Below are 20,280 nucleotides of genomic sequence, written 5' to 3' on the forward strand. Positions count from 1 at the left end.
GCATTCAGATCTGGCTCCCTTCCTATATCAGCCAAACTCATTAGAATATTTTATGGGCCATTATGTGACTAATGATGGGCCAATGCACCATGATATTTTAAAGAGTAAGTTACCACAGTAATAACAGTATGGGGTAATTCCAATAATTGAAAAATGTATATCATCTAACTGTTTTATCTTTCTGCAGGTGTGAAACACTAGGTTAAAACCATAAACCTCAACCTAAAACTCCACTAAAACCAGGGGAAACTCCCTAAAATACCACAAATGAAAATGAAACAGGAACAACTAGAACTAACAACTAGAAACTAGATTAATAGATATTGTTTTTTTTATTTATTTTTTAATCGGGGGCTCATTTCCTGATTCTAGTCATAAAAACACCAACATAAATGAAAATCAAAATAAAATGTGACTTAGGCAATTTTTTGAACATGCCTTTGTGACTTAAGCAAGATATGGTAACACTTTATTTTGAAGGTGTCTACATAAGAGTGACTTGTGCGTGTCATAAACATGACATGGGATGTGTCATGAACACTTTGAAGTAATATTAATGCTCATGATATTTGTCATGTCATGTTTCTGACATGTTCAAAAAAACTGCCTAAGTCATTTATTTCTCTTAAGTTACATAATTTACACACAGTGTTATTACTATGCTAATAGCCATCCTTTGTTACGTCCTTTTTGAGTGAAATGATCAATAAATCTCATATGTTACACTTTTGGTGAAGTTTTTTGTGTTTCCTGCAAAACTTGAAAAAATGACTTAGGCGATTAATTTAACAGGGTGACGAGTTGCATAGGATAGACATCAAGGGAAGCAAGCAAGGAAGGAAGCAGACAAGGAGACACGGAGGAGGCGGTGTAAGTGTTGGAATGGGACACTGCTTTGTTCAACAGTAGGTCTGGCGAGCAGCACAGTTGCCCTGCCTGCTAGAGTCGGTGAATACAATCTGCTGGGGCGGGCAATCCCGTCTTATCTTTGTCTAGCCGTTTTGTAACGTATCTCTCAAATATTTGTCTTTCTTGGACTCTAAGGATTTCTATCAAGGGATGTCAAAGCGAGTACGAAGCAGAGAGGTCTGCGCTGATTGCAGTGCTCCGGGTAGGATGTCAAACAAGCTAGCTTTAGCTGCCTTGCTAACCAGCTAGTAGCCCTTACTACAAGTTAACGTCCAGTGAGCTAACCTAGTTTACGTTACCAACCGCCGATAACTGATTAGCACTTAGCTCGGAAGATAATTGTCGTGGTTGTAAATGAAGAGGAGACATTGGCGAAAAAAATGTCGTGTCTATGTTTTGTCTGTTTAATCACATTAACTTGTCTGGTCCTGAAACTCTGCTTCTGAATTGTGGTTTATATTTGTGGTCAAACGTTAACGTTGGGTTAGCTCAACCAGATGAAATAGCTTATTTAGCTAGCTCGCTAAAACTAACTTACTGATAAAAAAAGGAGCTAATGTTGTCCCACAACATACCCACGCCTTGTTGCATTTGTGTTTGTGATTTTGGATGTGCCGAAGACATGAGGAAGCAACAAACCTGGAGGTGTTGTTTGTTGCTGTCGTCTGGCTAGAATGTATTAATTACCACAACTGCCTCATTTTAAGGTTGTGTGTAAATGAATGTAGTAAACCTTCTAGCGTCAGGCTTTTAGATTAACATTTGTTTCTTATTCTAGAGCCACGCTGGGCCTCTGTTAACAGGGGTGTGTTGATCTGCGATGAATGCTGCAGCATCCATCGAGGTCTGGGGCGTCACAGCTCTCAAGTCCGACATCTGACTCATTCTTCATGGCCACCATCCCAGTTACAGGTGAGGAGACAGGAACACTACCCCCACATACACCAGTTACAGGTGAGGAGACAGGGACACTACCCCCACATACACCAGTTACAGGTGAGGAGACAGGGACACTACCCCCACATACACCAGCACATCCAGATGCAGCTGCACAATCAGATACATCACCAAGTGCCCAGAGTACAGAATTAGGCCTGTCACCATAACCACATTTTGTTGGACAATATTGTCACACTGTTAAAATAATCCCCTACGTCATTTTTTGTCAATTTTTTTCCTAAATCATGTCCTCATGATGCCGGCCACCTATGGTAAAATCGCCTACATCCTCAGTTGATCAGATCATGTGATTTTACCCCTTTAAGATCATCACTTCTTTGACAATTTGACACATTCACAGGCATCAGATAAGAACCCAGCAAAGAGCTAGAGGGAGATTGTTTAGTTATCAGTTTAGTTTATCAGCGTTTGATTGTTGACACTAATATTGGTAACACTTTACTCTAAGGTGTCTACATAAGAGTGACATGAGCGTGTCATATACATGACATGGGATGTGTCATGAACATTAATGACACTTTGAAGTAACATTAATGCTCATGATACTTGTCATGTTTCTGACAGGCTTGTGTGACTCTTATGTAGACACCTTCAAAATAAAGTGTTACCATATCTTGCTTAAGTCACAAAGGAATGTTCAAAAAATTGCCTACATAATTTACACACTGTGTTATTTCTATGCCAATAGCCATCCTTTGTTACATCCTTTTTGACTGAAATGATCAATAAATGTCATATGTTACACTTTTGGTGAAGTTTTTTGTGTTTCCTGCAAAACTTGAAAAAATTAGTTAGGCGATTATTTTAACAGGGTGACGATATATAACCCTGAAATAATTGTGACAAACAATATTATACATTTTCATGTATGATTTCCATTTTATATATCATTGTATAGTAAACAAATCATTGAGCCTCTTCCACGATGACTCCATCTTGGCATAGTTTTTCTGTTCATTTTGCTTAGGCACTGCACCCAATTATTTTTATGGTTGGGAAAATCCTGCTGTTTCTGTGGCATCATGTTAGCTAAAATGTTGGTGAAACATTTTAATGGAAACAAACACACATGTAAACACAACAAGCTCCGTCATAAAATATATGCATTCCTGAGCTTGATAAGTCTAATACATTATTGTGACAGGCCTAGACAGCATTTCATAAAATGTAAATAGATTCAGGTAAATGTTATGTGGTTTTGTGTTTTAGATGGTGCAGACACTGTATGGCAATGGAGCTAATTCCATATGGGAGCATAGCCTTCTGGACCCTTCCTCTTCAGTGAGTGGGAAGCGCAAAGCCAACCCCCAGGACAGAGTTCAGTAAGTGCTTTTCAGGATTTTGATGCATCAGTGCTGATTTTGATATGCTTTTTTGCTTCTTGATATAAAGCTGTATTGGCAACATTGATTTTTAAACTTAAGGTCAGTGAACATGCATAATTGACCCTTTGGACCATGAACATGATTCATAGCCAGTCAGTCTCAAGTAACTTTAAGAAATGGCGTGACTTGATCAGTTGGTGTACAAATGGGAGTATGCAACAAAATGCATGTTCAGTTAATGCAAGTGGAAAGTTCTTCTTATATTTAGTATAGGGTATTGATTTGACAAATTTGTTGATTAACTAAATAATAATGCAAGAAAGTGTTTTTTAAGGAAGCCTTTTCTTTAATGTGAATGTGTTTTTATAACAAGCAGTATGTAGAAGACATACTGAGAGATGTGATGCAGTCTCCCACATCCACTGCCAGCCAGGTATAAACACTGCGTCTGTCCAGTGTCTGGCTGGTGCAGTGAAGATAAACAGTGAGCCACATATAAACAGAGCCATGCCGAGTCCGACCCTCATGCTCAGAGGAAATGTGTTCAGTCACCAGACAACAGACAAAAACAGACAGAGGGTTTGCATTGTACCAAACAAGAGGCAGCTATCTGAAATCCCAAGTAAAGGTTTTTAAGATGAATCAGATGATTTCAACCAAGAACTTTCCAAAGAGATGAGAAGGGCGTTTTTTAAGGAATTAAACCTGCATTTAGACCGGAGGAACCAGGAATTTAGTTCCTGTAGGGTAATTCCGGGTCTAAAAACTAGTCCATTGTTGCACTTTGTGATAGTACAGGAACTATCAGGGCAGAGTTGTGTGAATCGCTGAGCGGTCAAACAAAAACGCTGCAGCTGCGTCAACTTCCTTCATTCACAAAACAAGGAAGTATTCTAGTATTGATATTAGGATGTGGGGTGGAGTTTTCTCATTGTTTATTAACATAAAAACAAACATAGGTATTGTTTTTTGCTTCTCCACCAATTTTCGTATACACTGTAGTGCCCTCTGTCTGTAGAGAGATAAACAATATTAATGCAAAAGGATAGCGTTTGTTTGTAAATGTCTTCAACAATTTTCAACCCTAATTAAAAGGGTGGGTAGGGTTCAGAGATAGACTTCCTGACTATTTTTTTCTTGATTTAAGGGACATGAAGGTATCCAGAATCTTGCGTAATAGATTATTTAGTTGAGGAATCAAACTAAACTAGCTGATATTGTGTCTCGTATCATGCCGACATTAGATGTCAGGACATCCCCTGTTGAGATATGTCTTGATGGTTCTTTGTCTCAAACAGACATTTATGTTTTTCATAATGTGAGCTAGCAGTCAATTGAAAATAGCAATTGTGCTCCAGAGCTTTAGTGTTCCTTATTTTAGATGTGAGCATCTTTTGTTATTTCTAGTCCCAACAAGACAGAGTTCATCAAGGCCAAATACCAGATGTTGGTGTACGTCCATCGGATGCCTTGTAGGGAGGATGACAGTGTAACCGCAAAAGACCTCAGCAAGGTGAGTAATTGCTCTATTCTTTGTTTTGTTTTTTTGTTAACATCATGTCATCTCAGTTCTCTACATTCTTCATTCCACATTGTTTTTGGATGTAAGAAGAATAATCAAACACTGCCCAATGCAAATAAGCTTATTGGAGTGTAATGTATCAGGATTTGACACTCACTTGATTCAACACTACACAGCAAGTGTTTTTTGCTTTTTAACCTCGAGATGCGACCACTTCCTATAAATTTCACATTTATAGTTTCATATTTAGAATTCAGTGCTGGTGTGACATACTGGTACCCACATTTTCTTGTACTAGTTACAGTAGGACTGTGACTATCGTACACATTTATTTCAGTCTCTGGTTAGATTTGCGCCTTGAATTCATTATTGTTAATTTAAGGGCAAGCTAACTGCTATGCATATTATATTTCAATAACCATTTATTGTTGACTAACAGCAATGTCTTTGTGATTTACAAAGCGAAAAGTGCATGTAGGTGTATGCATGCATAAAAAATATTATATTATCATCTCTGTGCACATTTTAATATTGCTTTTAGTGAAGCCCTTATTTGCAAATATAAAATATTTTATCAAATGATATAGACAGTTCCAGGCAGGTGTATCTCACAAAACTACCACTGCATTTCATAATTAAAATTCTCAACCTGACTTTGTGTTGATCTCCTTTCAGCAACTCCACTCCAGTGTTCGGACTGGAAACCTTGAGACCTGCCTCAGACTCTTATCCCTGGGAGCACAGGCCAACTTCTTCCATCCAGTAAGTGCAGTGGAATAAGCAAAATGCACATTTTATGACGTGATTGTTGACATAATACTAATGCATCATCATCATTATGTTGTTGTTGGGTTTTTTTGGGGACGACAGGAGAAAGGAAACACTCCACTACACATAGCAGCCAAAGCAGGACAAATGTTACAAGCAGAACTATTGGCAGTTTATGGAGCTGATCCTGGGGCTCTGGACTCCAGTGGAAAGACCCCCATCGATTATGCAAGGTAAAACAGGACCTGTGTTTTAAATTCAACACTGGCTTATCTCTATATTTTTTCTGTTAAACAATGTTTGTTAGGTGTGAGCAGTGGGAAGTATGTACCAACAATGTTATAAAAATGTTGATGCCACATTGAGGAACTATTTCAAACATTAAAATGTATTGCAAGTTAAAGTTAGTTAACACCTCTGTCATGGTTATGTAGGCAGCATAGCAAACTGTTTTTACTGTTGCTGTTTGCACCTTTAGTGCGGTTGCAAGACACAGTCCAGCTCAATACTGGCAGGAAATGATACACATCCTTTAGAGGCTGAACACAGTTGTATTGCACACACAAACAAACTGTAAAAAGTGAGTACTGTATATATAAATTAAGTTGTTTATGAGGAAATGATGGGAAGCAGAAAGCAAAACGGGTTGAAATTGGTTAGAAACTGGTTGAAAAACTGCTGAGAAGACTAAAATATTTAGCATGCCTTGCACTACAATGAACATTAGATAGACCCAGTGGCATTCTGTCAGTCTGAGTAATTCAATAAGAGTATGACTAACTGGCGCAGGGGAGGAAGGAAAAACCGTAGCACAGTATTCCCATTGACTCAGTTCAGCTAGTTTAACAAAAGTTGACCAATTAAGTTAAGAGTAAAAAAAAAAAAAAGTAAAGAAGCTAATAGTGGTTTGTCATGTTACTTATCAGTACACAATATTTAAAGATTCTAAGATAAGATTAAGATATATTGTAAGATTCAATTCTAAAGAATTGTGATCTAGAGTCAAAATAATATCTGAATTGCACACACGAGAGCTAAAGATATTTCCCTGTTTTAGTATTTTTAGAAGTCGGTGTAAAAACTATATATATATGGTGTTTCTGTCATAACAGAGGCTTGGTGGTGTCTAAGCATTACTGTTCACCACGGCCAACTAACACCCACAAACACTTCTACTTCAGTTTCACACTTATCACTTAGAAACCGAGTTACCAAACCGACTTTTTACTCATGTATTGTTATGGACACAACGTATACATTTTAAAGAATTGAACCTGAGGCATTCTGGGGCCTTAGCACAGTCCCATATTTCTGAAATGTGACCTTTTATTCCGAACCTGTGCAGACAAGCTGGGCATCAGGAGCTGGCAGAGAGGCTAGTGGAGATTCAGTATGAACTTACTGACCGGTTAACATTTTACCTTTGTGGAAGACGACCAGGTAAGTGGGGACATCATGCACACAGTAGTTCATTCATGGACTTTATGAGCTGATGGTTTTTCCTTCTATGGTAGTTGCTCACTATCATGCACTTGTTGTGTTGTAGATCACAGAAACGGGCAACACTTCATCATTCCTCAGATGGCAGACAGGTAATAGCTTTTAAGTCATACTAGAGATTTTGTTTGTGTATCTGTAATTTAAATGATATTTTAATGCAATTTAAACAATACCAAAAGACAGTCGCAACTCTGACAGGCTGCTGATTACTAGTCAGTGCTACATGGTGTGCATAAAATAATTATAATCTAATTTTTCCTGCTGCTTTCTTTTGATGGAAAAGAAATAAGTAAGTATGTTTTGCCATTGTGTGTCTGTTTGTTTGTGTGGAATTTTGCTAGCTGAAACATGATGGTTTCATTTTTTTTGCCCAAAGCAGCCTGGATTTGTCAGAGTTTGCAAAAGCTGCAAAGAAAAAGCTCCAGTCGGTGAGACATTTTTCCTATATGAATCAAGATTCCAAAGTCCAAAAATGTATTCGCTATTCAGTAATTAAAAAAAAGTCTACAAGAAATTCTGCTATATTTTGTTCCAGCTAAGTAACCATCAGTTTGAAGAACTTGCCATGGATGTGTATGATGAAGTGGATAGAAGAGAAACAGATGCAGGTGAAATTTCAAGAATTGTTCATATATTAAATACATGTTAAAGGAACACTCCACCGTTTTTTCATATTAAAACATGTTATTCGGTCAAGTAAGACGAGTTGATACAGACCTCTTGTGTCTCAATGCGTGCACTCAATCGCCCTCGCGCGCGGCGCCACTTGGCTAGCACTTAGCTTAGCCCAGTTCATTCATTAGGATCCAAACAGATGGACAGTTAGAAGCAACCAAACTCCTCCACGTTTTCCCTATTTAAATACAGCTACACGAGTAGTTAAACGACCAAGTATGGCGACACAAAATAAAACGTGGAGCTTTTCTAAGCGGATGAAAAGGATAACTATAATGTATGGCGGAATAGCACTTGGGAGCACTTTGACTCGGCGCAGTAATATCATCACTCCTGAAAAATCTTCTCCCTCTCCCTCTCACTTCCGCTCCCTCTCACTTCCGTCAACAGAACCAATGTGAGCTGCACCAGGAGTAGTAGTTCGAGCAGAGCTGACGAAGTATCAGGTTGTAGGAAGATATTTGTGAACAATCATGGTTATAACGTGCATCGTAAAGGGTTGCGATAACAAGCAGAAGTGAAGTGAGAGGGAGAGGGAGGGGGAGAAGATTTTTCAGGAGTGATGATATTACTGCGCCGAGTCGAAGTGCTCCCAAGTGCTATTCCGCCATACATTATAGTTATCCTTTTTATCCGCTTAGAAAAGCGCCACGTTTTATTTTGTGTCGCCATACTTGGTCGTTTAACTACTCGTGTAGCTGTATTTAAATAGGGAAAACGTGGAGAAGTTTGGTCGCTTCTAACTGTCCATCTGTGTGGATCCTAATGAATGAACTGGGCTAAGCTAAGTGCTAGCCAAGTGGCGCCGCGCGCCAGGGCGATTGAGTGCACGCATTGAGACGCAAGAGGTCTGTATCAACTCGTCTTACTTGACCGAATAACATGTTTTAATATGAAAAAACGGTGGAGTGTTCCTTTAAGCTTTCTATGCACACATTTGAATTTATATCCGATGTTTTGTATTTATTATTATATATATGTCTTGCGTTGTGCTTTTTCAGTGTGGTTGGCCACTCAGAACCACAGCACACTTGTAACAGACACCACAGTTGTGCCTTTTCTGCCGGTCAATCCAGAGTACTCATCAACCAGAAACCAGGCAAGTGATTGCACCAGTGTTGCCTTGTGTATAAACTTTAATTTGTTGTATGAATACTGGATTTAACAGTGCTATTTTTTCACTTTTTGTGTTTTGACACATTTGTTTTCTCAGGGTCGTCAAAAGTTGGCAAGGTTTAGTGCTCATGAATTCGCCACCCTGGTTATTGATATTCTAACTGATGCTAAACGACGGCAGTGGGGTAATTCCTGTGACAGTCCCAAAGGTATTTTATATCTTTCTTCTTCTTTTTTTCAATAGACCTTGAATTTCCTTGCTGATTTGCTTGTGTGCTGTTTTTTTTATCAGTGTTTGTATTGCTGTAAATGTGTTTATTAACATATACACAGAAGAAGGAAAAATAAACAGGGGAGGAGGCCTAAAATGATTGTTGCAAGTAAGATGCAGGAAGTTAGTATTGAATTGCTTATGAATGTGGACCCAGTGGGCTCAGCTATGTAGGCCAAAATTAGCATGTGGACCATATGTACTGATGTTGTGCAGAAATGGTGCCAAACACGGACTGGGGCTTTAATAATAAAAATTCATGCATTGTGTAAATTATAGCAAACCACATCAGAGCCGGTTTGATTGTTAGCGGTATAATAAAGAAGAGCAAGACCTGATTTTTGGATTCAGTAAATCGAAATAAAATATGTTCCATAGCTATTTGATTTATACAGTTGCCTGTAGCCAGCAGGGCTCGTTTGATCTCTTATGCTTTGATCTGGTGGTCTGCCTTTAGAGAGTGTGGAGCTGATCCTTCAGGGAATAGGCAGTCGCCATAACAGTGAGAGCCAGGACAATGACCAGCCCGATTATGACAGTGTGGCATCAGATGAAGATCCAGTGCAAGAGGCCACCTGTGGGGACAGCTGCAATGATGGAAGAACCAAGGTTAATAGAATTTTGGGGACTACTGCTATTCTTTACTGAGATATTTAATGGAACATTTTTGCTTTACTGTTTAAACTGATCAAACACCCTCCTGTGTGACATGTCCTGCCCCAGAGCTCTGAATCATCTGACCTCTCTGACGGACCAATCACAGTGCAGGAATTTATGGAGGTGAAGACTGCCCTCACTGCATCAGAAGCCAAAATACAACAGCTTCTTAAAGTCAACTGTCACCTCAGTGACGAACTCCGGAGCATGCAGAGCAAGGTTTGTAAATTCACATGGAAGCAAAGTGGGGACTGAACTGCATATAGTTTACACTTTGTTGTTTTGCAGGACTGTGTTCAATCTAAATATGCCTTCATAGCTTAATTTCCGTCTCTTTAATTAGATGGTAGCACACATAAATATTTTAAGATCCATAATTAGAGGACACTGTGTACTGGATTCACAATATTTACATCCTCCCTGACATTTGCTGGTATTGTTAGCCTTCTGTCCTCTTAACTCTGTAACACAGTGTTAAAACTTTTAGTCAGTGAGTGCAAGACTTGATCCTATTACTAGACACAGTTAATAATTGGATTTCACCCATAGACATCAATAATGTTTGTTCAGATCATGCAGATATTCCCTTCTCGCTATTTAGAATTATACTATAGATTAATTATACAGTACATGCATTTGTAGTTGCAGGAAAGACCAGATTTGTTTACATAAATAATGAAAATGCCATAGAAGGTCATATTGCAATACTTAAGTTCTTCACTACTAGTTATACAGAGGAAGTAGCTGCTATGTTTCTAGATGGGGTAAAATTCCTGTGGTAATAATTAACGATCACCAGACTTCCTTTAACTACACTGCTTACTGAAGTGGCAAAAGAAGATGGGATGTTATAGTTCTTTGTGGTGTGAAACAAAGTCTTAAGTCAGATGTCAAAAATGCTAATCAGCAAATGGTGACCACAGAGGACATTATGGTCCATCATCGTAAATCTATAGATCTAGATATCATACAGCCACCAGCCACATACCACCTAAATTTTTCAGTGATTAGAGTCACTGTCATTAAATTAGTTCTCTGACAACTCCACAAGGCATGTAGCAAGCATTGGCAACACAAAACCAGTCTCTATATATTTTTATTCTAGTTGCCTCATTCAGTTCCTTATTTCTTAGAAAACTCTTAGGTTCCCTTTAGCTACAGGGGAATTTAGACATGCACTTTTCTTTCCGTCTCGATGACCTTTTTCAAGAAATCCTTTCCTGTTAAGATTTCATCCACCACCCCAGTGCTGTGGTGAAAAAACTCAACATCAAACTCAACATATATGGTTACTAAATACATCTGTTTTGGAGTAACGTGTGTCTTAATGACGAAAAAAATGTCCTGCAGATTGCATGTTCACAAAATATATATGTATGAATGTGTGTGTGTGTGTGTGTATGTATGTATATATTTATATATATATATATATATATATATATATATATATATATATATATATATATATGTATGTATATGTGTATATATATATATATATATATATATATATATATATATATATATATATATATATATATATATATATATATATATATATATATATATATATATATATATATATATATATATATATACATATATATAGATATATATAGATGCACTGCCTCCTCCTGCTGGTTTATTTTCTCCTTAACTGTAAAGTGTGGCCATTCTAGTTCCTTATCTTCCTCACCCTTCTTGCACTCAAAAACGCCTAAATTTACATTATTTACTATATTATTTATATATTTACTGTGAATTCTAATTATTCAATGGGCTGAAGTCATGTTTCCCATCTCTCTCTTCAGTTTCTGTGTTGTTAATGTAAATAAGGGCAACCACTTTTGCAGCAGTTTCTCAAGGGGTCGTACTTCAAGCGATGCTATCAACACACAGTGTCAGCACTTGTATTTGTCAAACAAACAAACCTTTTTGTTGTGAGAAAAAACTTTGAAAAGAAACCAAAAACAAAGCAAAACAGAGGTGGCAATGAACTCGACATGGAGGTATTTCTTTTCTCCCAAAGGCCTAGCTGTATTCTACTGTATTATTGATGTCTGGCCTGAGCTTTTGTAAGCAGATCATCCCCCAGCTAGAGTTGACTTGAAAAATGTTTTGTTCTCTTCAGCTGAACTCCCTGCAGACAGAAAACACAACACTGCGATGGCAAGCCCCCAGCGGACAACAGCACCTCCAGGGGCCCTTAGGACGACACCCACCCCGTGGAGGTCGCGCCATGTCCATGTATGAAACGGGCTCTTCTCCCAGGCAGTACCCCCACCGAGTTGAAGCAGCTCGGCATGAGGACGGAGTCATTTTACAACCGTTCCCAACCAATGTAAGCACAGAAGCACCAATGTTCCTGCTGGATTGTCATCACAAGACAAAACAATGATGCCTGGCTTGGGGCTGGTGTTGGTGTTTCATTCATTCATTTAATCATTCATTCATTGCATCTCATTAGAGTATGCTCAACTTGGTTTGACCCCTTTCTAGATTGGGAGGGGTCCTTTGGGGACGGCTGCTTCCTCCCTCCCTACCTTCCCCTCTTCCCTGTCCTGGTCGTGGGATGAGCGATCTCGAAGGGTTAAGTACTGAAGTTCCCCCCTCGGTTTAGAGGCAGCCCCAGGGGATGGTTTTCACCATCCCCTTGCTTGACCCCACAGTCTTCTCTCTCCTTTTGACCTGTGTCTTTAAACTGCTTTTTTATCAATATCGCCTGCCTGCCTGCATGCACCACAGTGCCTCTGCTTCAGTTCAGTTATAGGAACAACTCCAGAGAACCTGAACCAGACCTGCTTTGGCTCAAGTAAACATCAGAAGTGATGATGAAATGTTGCACCAGAGAAGCTGTTTGAACGATCAGACACCAGAGTCCAGCATCCATTAAAGATTGATAAAACTGCTCATCACAATGTGCTTATTAGTCAGAGCCACTGATAAGTGCAGCCACAGTTTGCATCAGGATTTCTTTGCATCTACTAATCGCATCCACTGCAGTACGTGCTGTTACATTGCAACGACCTGGTTCCTATACATATTTCCTGTATTTTTCATTCTTCAACTGCTTTAAAACAAAATGTCTGATAGTGTGAACTATCAGAATTGCATGATTCTGATTTGTATGTGCCTACAGTTGCTCTGTCAATATGTTTGTGCTAATCGTGTACTGTATGTACTGTATTTGATTGATGCTAATTTGCTGATGCCTCTATAGGGCTGCAGTCTGGAAGGACAGAGTATGATGCTGGAGAATGATTACGACACTACGCCCAACCACTCTGAACTGGAGGAGACAGGGTAAGAACATTGTACCCACCTGTGCAAAATTGAAGTGGCTCTAAAACTCACTGTATATTTTTCTAAACACTGTTTTCTCTATGAAGGTATGTGCATATTACTAATATATTTTCACCACTGATGCAACTCAAAAAATCCACAGTTTATAATTTACTTTTACTTTTACTATAATTTTCTTTACATACATTATGACTTTAAAAAATGTGTTATACATCAACTCTTTAATGTGATTTAATTGATATTAAGTTATGATCTTCATGCAGTTCTTACTGAAATGGAGTAAGACATGACTTTTTGAAGTTGGATAAATGGCTAAGCCTTTTTTTTCTTATTTCTGTTGCTGGAGAGGATTGTAGCAGAGTCATTGTAGCAGAGGCTGACTAAGTTAAAGGTCAAACAAAGAGACAGCAGGAAGCTAGACTAATATTAGTTTTGACAAATGTTAAGAAAGAGTCCTTGTTTGAACAGTCCATCTGTACTGGACTAAGTTAACATATTAGGACATGCACCTGTCTGACGTAAGCCAGCAGTTGCAAAAAGATCAACATATGAGCCAGAGCCAGTAGTCTTGCACGTCATCTACCTCTGCTTGTTCTTTTACCATTTACGTACATGTAGTGCTGATAATGGTCAAAGCTGTTGGCTATTTCTTTAATGGCTATAAATGAATGGGCCAAGTTCCCCTTCTGAATATAGTACATTAATAGCTCATTTTATGATGACTAATATTCTTTTAGACAATTTTAGTGCTTTCTTTGGTATGTTTTTCATAAATGGCACCTAACATGCCCAGCATTAACTCTGCTGCATTGTTGTAATTCCAAATTATAAACCATACTCCACTTGTTTTACAACAATAAACAGTATTTTACTTAATTCATACTTAACAAGTCAGAAAAAAATCTGTATCCAAAATCCAAAACTGTTTATTAACTTACTTACTTACTTAGGTCTTTGTATTCCTGAAGGAACAAGACAAAATCCCTCAATCCAAAAGTGTATTAAAGTGTGTCTTCATGAGTTGGAATGCACATGGCAGTATACTGTGATAAGGCTTTTTTATCCTTTTCATTTGTAGCAGCCCTCCTTCAGCCTCTGAAGCAGTGGAGCCAGGAGAGGAGGTTGAGGAAGATGCCACCCTGCCATGCACTGAGGACGTCATCTGTAAGACGGAGCAGATCACTAAAAACATACAGGAGCTCCTGAGAGCTGCCCAAGAGACCAAACACGAAAGGTAATTTATGATTAACAATAATATTATAATTACAAAATATCAAATTAATCAAATAAACCAAAGCGACTGCAGTAATCTAGTAAACCAGCAGCACTCTGGTCCCAGTGACTGGTATTAAAAGCCCTATTTTAAGCCTAATAGACTGGCCTCTGTCCTTGTGTCCTAGAAACTGTCTGCTGGGGGTAGACCTTGTGTCTTAAAATGCAGCTGACAGGAAACAAACACCACATGATCACATATTCCCCTGTGACCTGCCAAATCCACTGCGAGTTAGTTTAGTCAAACATAGATGAACACAGAAAACCTGTTTAACTTAATTTTGTAGCCTGCAACAAAATGTTTACTTTTGTATTTTTCATTATGGTTGGAGATTTTTTACCTAGTACCAGTTTTCATCTAATGTAAATATTTTAAATGACCACTACTTCTTAAAAGATATTCACAATAACGAAAGGCTAATTGTGGAAATGAATCCCTTTTTCTCTGTTTAATTTTGTGAGAATTCTTAAAACTGACTTGATTTGTTTGTTGGCTTGACCCAGTACTGAAAGAGGGTCCTGGCCAAACCACAACCTAGTTCTAGCACTCATGGAGCTCTTTAATGTGTACAAATATATAGAATACTGGTCTTTCAAACCAAATCAAACTGCTTTCAGTTTGAGTAAAGGTCATGATGTAAATGACAGCCGTTTATTTTGAAGCTTCCCTAACCTCTCTGTTTCTAACTAGGGTTGGGTCTGTATAAACTTTTTCAAATCGGTTTGATATAAAGCCAAACACTGGACTCTACCTATCTACTGAATTTTACCACTGGGTGTCGCATGAGACTCAGCAGCCACTCCCAACTGCAATTTAATGAGACTGAGAGAGCCTGTGACTGAGACTACAGCCCAGATGTTGGTGCTAATGCATGTCTAAACTGGTTTGCCAACCGCTAATAAGCACTAAATAAGAAGCAGCAGAGTGAAGCCAAACCACACCAGCAGGATGATTTTTATTTGCTTCAAATACAAAATTTTGCCATATTGGCACAGTTTTAGTTTTCTTGGAGATAAACTCTGCCACATCTTGCCTCGTCCCATCGAAAGGTGAATGAACTTTCTTGTAAACAAACAACATTCGCCATGCACCTTACCCTCCCACCTCTGCTGAAATCTAATCTCCTTCATGTTGTAATGTTGGTCTTTACTGATGCAATACATAATCTGTCATATGATAAATGTGGGTTGGTATAACATCAAACTGGTTTAAGCTTGTTGACCGGACCAGACCAGCAAAACGGACGTGTACCCACCTCTACAACTTACCCAATGTTGGATTTGCTCACCTGACACATTTCACCAAAGCCAATTATCTTGTGGTTCTTTTGGGAGTTATGCAACTGAAATACAAATGTCTAGTGACATAATGAAATGAATGTCTAGTCACATAATTAAATTAAAAATTTGGTTGCCAGTGTGTCAGACATTATAATGGTTAACTTGGACATACTGAAGTTACAATAAGAGAAATTGTATTTGACAATTGTAGAGTTTGTATTCACTACCACTTGTGCTGGTTTAAACATTTGTAAGTAGAAGGTACATTGTCTCTGATTAAAAAAGCTGTGGGACCAAACATTTCCTATTTAAATGTGTAGTAAACTGTATTCAAAGATGGTATTTATTGCATGCACAAGGGATATTACCTCAGGTTATCTCTCATGGTGAGGAATGTTTGTGGTACCTGTTTAACATTGATGTGCCTATATATAGCACAGGAGTGGTTGATCAACCATAAAGCCTTTTGTCTTCCATCTCCCACAGCTTCCTGCCTTGTTCGGAAAAGATCTGCATGGCTGTAACAGAGATGGCCGCCCTGTTTCCCAAGGTAAGCTGACTCCTACCAACAGCTTGATGGCCCTCCCCCGAGCAATTATAGGATTTGTTGTTTGTATGAAAACAGCCAAAGGGAATCTTGCATTACTTGTTTAGATCGGAAAGGCCCTGTTCATTGAATTACTTAGTTTTATACTTACAATTTATTGGATTACTTTGTTTTATGTTTACTCACACACACAGCCCACTGACCACAATCAGGGTTTATTTATTACGGTTGTCATGTCAGTGCCTTATTGAGTCTACATCATCCCCTCTTTCCCCTCACAGAGGCCGTCCTCAGAGACCGTGCGAGGCTCTCTGTGTCTGCTTACTTCGAGTGCCAGCCGGCTCCACGGAGAGTGCCAGAAGGCCACAGAGCACAACCCCTGCCCATCAGACATCCAGCTTGTCACTCAGCAGGTCATCCAGTGCGCCTATGACATTGCCAAAGCTGCCAAGCAACTTGTCACTGTGACAACCAAAGAAAACAACAACTAACTAAAACCCAAAGACATTCCTGATATACCCAAAATAGTTTATCAATAATGTGCTAATTTAAACTTACTCAGTGTTAACAGCATTTTTTTTTTGCTTTCCCATTTTAATCAGCGAAAACATTCAGATACATTCCTTTAAAAAAAGATGCACCATGCAAAATTATGGATCAATCAAATATATTAATTTATTTTGTTTCGTATCATGTTAATGCAGAGTAAACAAACATCTTTAAAGCTGTAGGACAGAAATGTTACTATTCCCTAACTTACACATAGATCAAAAAGTGCAATGTTGTGTGTGTGTATATATATATAAAACAATTAGAACAACAAGCAGTAGATCCTTCTACATTGTACTTGTCTCAACACAGGTCATCATTAGTGCTCCTTGAGGTCAGGTGTCTGGTATGGCTAAGCTGCCACAGGGGACCATAGGCTGTATATAAATCATGGATCTGTTATAACAATTGGATACCAGACTCAAAGATGGCGCCTATTAGACCTGTGCTGATTGGTGATCAGATCAGAAATCAACAATTGAAGGGATGATCAACGATTGTTTTTCTCACGATGATAGTAAGGTGTTTTTTAACTAATATACTATCAAAAGAGAGGTGTTACAAAGTGATCTCCAGAATCTGCCGTCTACTGTGCATTTAGAGATGTTTGTGGTGGAGTAGCATGTCTGCTTGCTGCGCCCCGTTAATCAGCAGGAGTGATGAGTGGAATTTTTAATCCTTAATTGCAACCCAGTTTGCCATCTGTGGCTGTGACATGGACCAAACTAAAAGAAATAAGATGATTTCTGTCATTTTTGTTCGTTCTTTATCACACGGATGTTTAGTCAAGTGTTCATTTTCCTGATGATTCTGTTTCAATAAGGTATTTGATGCTATAAAAACAGGGTGCAACACCATGATCGTCAGTTGTAATTGAGTCACAGTTTATCGTATTGAGGTCCCGCCCAATAACCCACCTAATTAGACTGTGACTCAATTACAGTTGACAATCATGGCTGCCTTGAAATGATAACACCAGCGGAAGAGAGGGAAATACCCGTATTCAGGATATTTTGGCTTGTACAGTAGGAGTAAGTTGAGACGCATCATCAATTCTTTATAGGCCGTCTATGGGGGGAACAACAGTCTGCAGGACACCTGGCATTAAGGATCACAATAGATTCACCTTAAACCACAATAGAGTCATCACTTTATTTCCCTTTAGCCGTTTTAAATGTTTTTAAGATGCAATGACAGTATTTTAATCTTAAACCATTGTGATGCCACTTGCTTAGAGTTCAAATGTTTGTTTAGTGAGCAAACTGTGATTATAAAAGTAGCTTCAGTGCATTGAGCACCATGTAAGGCCAGCAGTACCAAGAGTGTGCAAACCTTCATTCCATCCATCCAGCAGCCCAAGCAGGTGTTCCAGTAAAGTATCAGTAGTTTTTGGAGTTATAATGTTACAGCCATACTTCTGATGTGTGTGTGTGTGTGCGCGCGCTTGAGTGTGTGTGTGAGCGTGTGTGTGTGTGTGTGGGCATCGTTGTCAGAGAGATGGCCTTGGTGGCCCACGTGAAATCCATTTTGAATTTTAATAGCATTATGCAAATATATAAGATGTATGTATCCATGTAATTCTTTATCAAAATAACCCAAATGCTACTCTATTTATAAACTCTATGTCATACCTCTAAGAAAATACTAATGTTTATTTTCATAAGCTTTTGTTTAACATGATGCTCCTCACAGACTAACGTTTGTTCTGAGGTTTGGGACGTCTCAGCTGGCAGTAAGTTATGGGCTACTTGTGATCTCTGTTTATTTGGTGTGGTGCTGTAACCCCAGTGTGTTAGATGCTTCCTGTGGTCACATACTGTACGTACAGCTATGGTTTACAATCACTGATAAAGTAAATGTGCCCTCAAAGTTCAAGTACCTGTTGTAGAACTTGGGTCTAATGTGTCACTTGTTGTGAGCCAGATCAGTTTGAACCAGGGGTGGGAAGAAAACCAGGATAACCTGCACAAATGGCGTAGAGACAATTCAATATCACTCAAGTAGAACTAAAAAATCTTTCTCAGAAGGCTGCCTAAGGAGGTTCAAAGCAAACATCAGCACAAGATGTCATTGATATGTATCAAAATGTCCTTAATTCATCTTCATTATAGATTATTACACCTTTAAAATCTTCTGTTCAATTGAAAAGTATATAAATTACTAGCTCAAAGTGCGCTTTCTAGCTTGTTTTAGGACTTTTCAACTACATTCCACTGTATAACGGTTTGCATTAGTTGATTTTTTTTTTTTTAATATATTTTTTGTTTCATCTTCTTTTGTAGGGTGGTCAAAAGAGGGAACTAGTCATGCAGAGAGTCTTGTGATCAGCCACCATTCACTCTCATTTTCCTTTTCTCTGATGTTCTTAATGCAATACTATGTAACGTTTTAGTAACTACTAGGTAATGTCTGTTATACTTCAACATATTTGAAGCGTGCTAACATTAGCCACCATAAGCTAGTGGTCAGTAAAAGCACTCAGATCTGTGACTTCTACCTGTTAAAGTAGAAATATTATAGAAATATTATTGTAAAAAATACTGTTGTAAGTAAAAGTCCTGTATTAAAACATTTACATTAGTAAAAGTACGGAAGTGTTATATACCACAAGTGAAAGTACTCATGGAGAGTGGCCCATTTCATAATAATGTATATTATATTACTGGATGATAATTATTGATTTATTAATATATGCATCACTTTAATGTTGCAGCTTGTAAAGGTGGATCTAATTTTAAATACAGTATGGGTAGTTAAGCTACTTAAATACACACATAACAATCCATCCGAATGTATTTTCTATTAAAAATATATAAATCCGCAAAGTATAAAGTGTAATAATTAGATGGAAATACTCAATTCAGGTACCTCAGAATTCCTCAGAAGTCCTCCAGCACATTACTTGAGTATATAGTTACATTGTTTACTTTAAGTTAACTTTTAAGAAAGAAGAACTTGTTATTTCTTATTTCAAAAATTTACATATTATGACTTTAAGTCCTTATTTTTATACCTAATTCAGAATTCTTTTTATTGGCAAGTAAGTTTTTGCTTTGATGTATTGCTGCATACCATGAACATAGTAAGAATAAAAAAGGGAATTCATAATAAAAGACAGTATGACACAAATCAAGAAAGAAACGTAATACTTCATCTGAATGAATATTAAAATGCTGTCCTGTTTTTAGATGTGGTACTTTTGTGCAGAATTATACAAACTTGTCAAATGTTTACAGTATAAAAAGAATATTTACAAAGCTATATAGGCTATTATCTGCCAAATATGATTTGATTAATTAACATAATAATTTACTACATTAAACATTCTCCTAAAAAGGGAAGTAAAAATACAGATTATAATATTATGACCCATTAAGTAAGTGAACTACTAATAAAAGTGCGTGTATTCAGTTAACTCTTCACCCCTGGTTTCAACCCTGACATTGAATTCCCTGTAACTTCTAGCCTACCGCTGCCTCTGTGGTTGAAAACAATCCCTGCCTTAGGTTTAATAAAGTATAATTCATACCTCAACGAGTTTACTGTCGTGTTTATGTGTGTGTTTGTTGTGAACAAACAGCGGTTTCTAACACGCCCATGCATAATGTCCCACCTGTTGGAGAAGCAC

At 38.1% G+C, this 20,280-nt stretch overlaps 1 protein-coding gene across 3 annotated transcripts; it reads left to right on the plus strand.

The window, feature by feature from the left end:
- The first annotated feature begins 900 nt into the window (after positions 1-900).
- On the plus strand, positions 901-20,186 carry git2b (G protein-coupled receptor kinase interacting ArfGAP 2b). 3 transcript variants are annotated; one of them, XM_059358563.1, is made up of 20 exons: positions 901-1,111; positions 1,688-1,821; positions 3,079-3,191; positions 4,602-4,707; positions 5,392-5,478; positions 5,587-5,717; positions 6,830-6,924; positions 7,031-7,076; positions 7,361-7,412; positions 7,520-7,592; positions 8,661-8,758; positions 8,873-8,984; positions 9,504-9,655; positions 9,770-9,922; positions 11,832-12,041; positions 12,200-12,289; positions 12,921-13,003; positions 14,082-14,237; positions 16,043-16,106; positions 16,385-20,186. In XM_059358563.1, the coding sequence occupies exons 1-20, from the start codon at positions 1,060-1,062 to the stop codon at positions 16,592-16,594; spliced, it is 2,217 nt and encodes a 738-aa protein (XP_059214546.1). In that variant the 5' UTR covers positions 901-1,059; the 3' UTR covers positions 16,595-20,186. The 3 variants fall into 3 exon arrangements, with proteins under 3 accessions (XP_059214546.1, XP_059214547.1, XP_059214549.1); XM_059358564.1 differs by having other exon boundaries at positions 7,364-7,412; XM_059358566.1 differs by lacking the exon at positions 12,200-12,289.
- Positions 20,187-20,280: the final 94 nt, after the last annotated feature.

The sequence above is a fragment of the Centropristis striata genome, chromosome 19 (genome assembly GCF_030273125.1).
Source record: "Centropristis striata isolate RG_2023a ecotype Rhode Island chromosome 19, C.striata_1.0, whole genome shotgun sequence".
NCBI classification, from domain to species: domain Eukaryota; kingdom Metazoa; phylum Chordata; class Actinopteri; order Perciformes; family Serranidae; genus Centropristis; species Centropristis striata.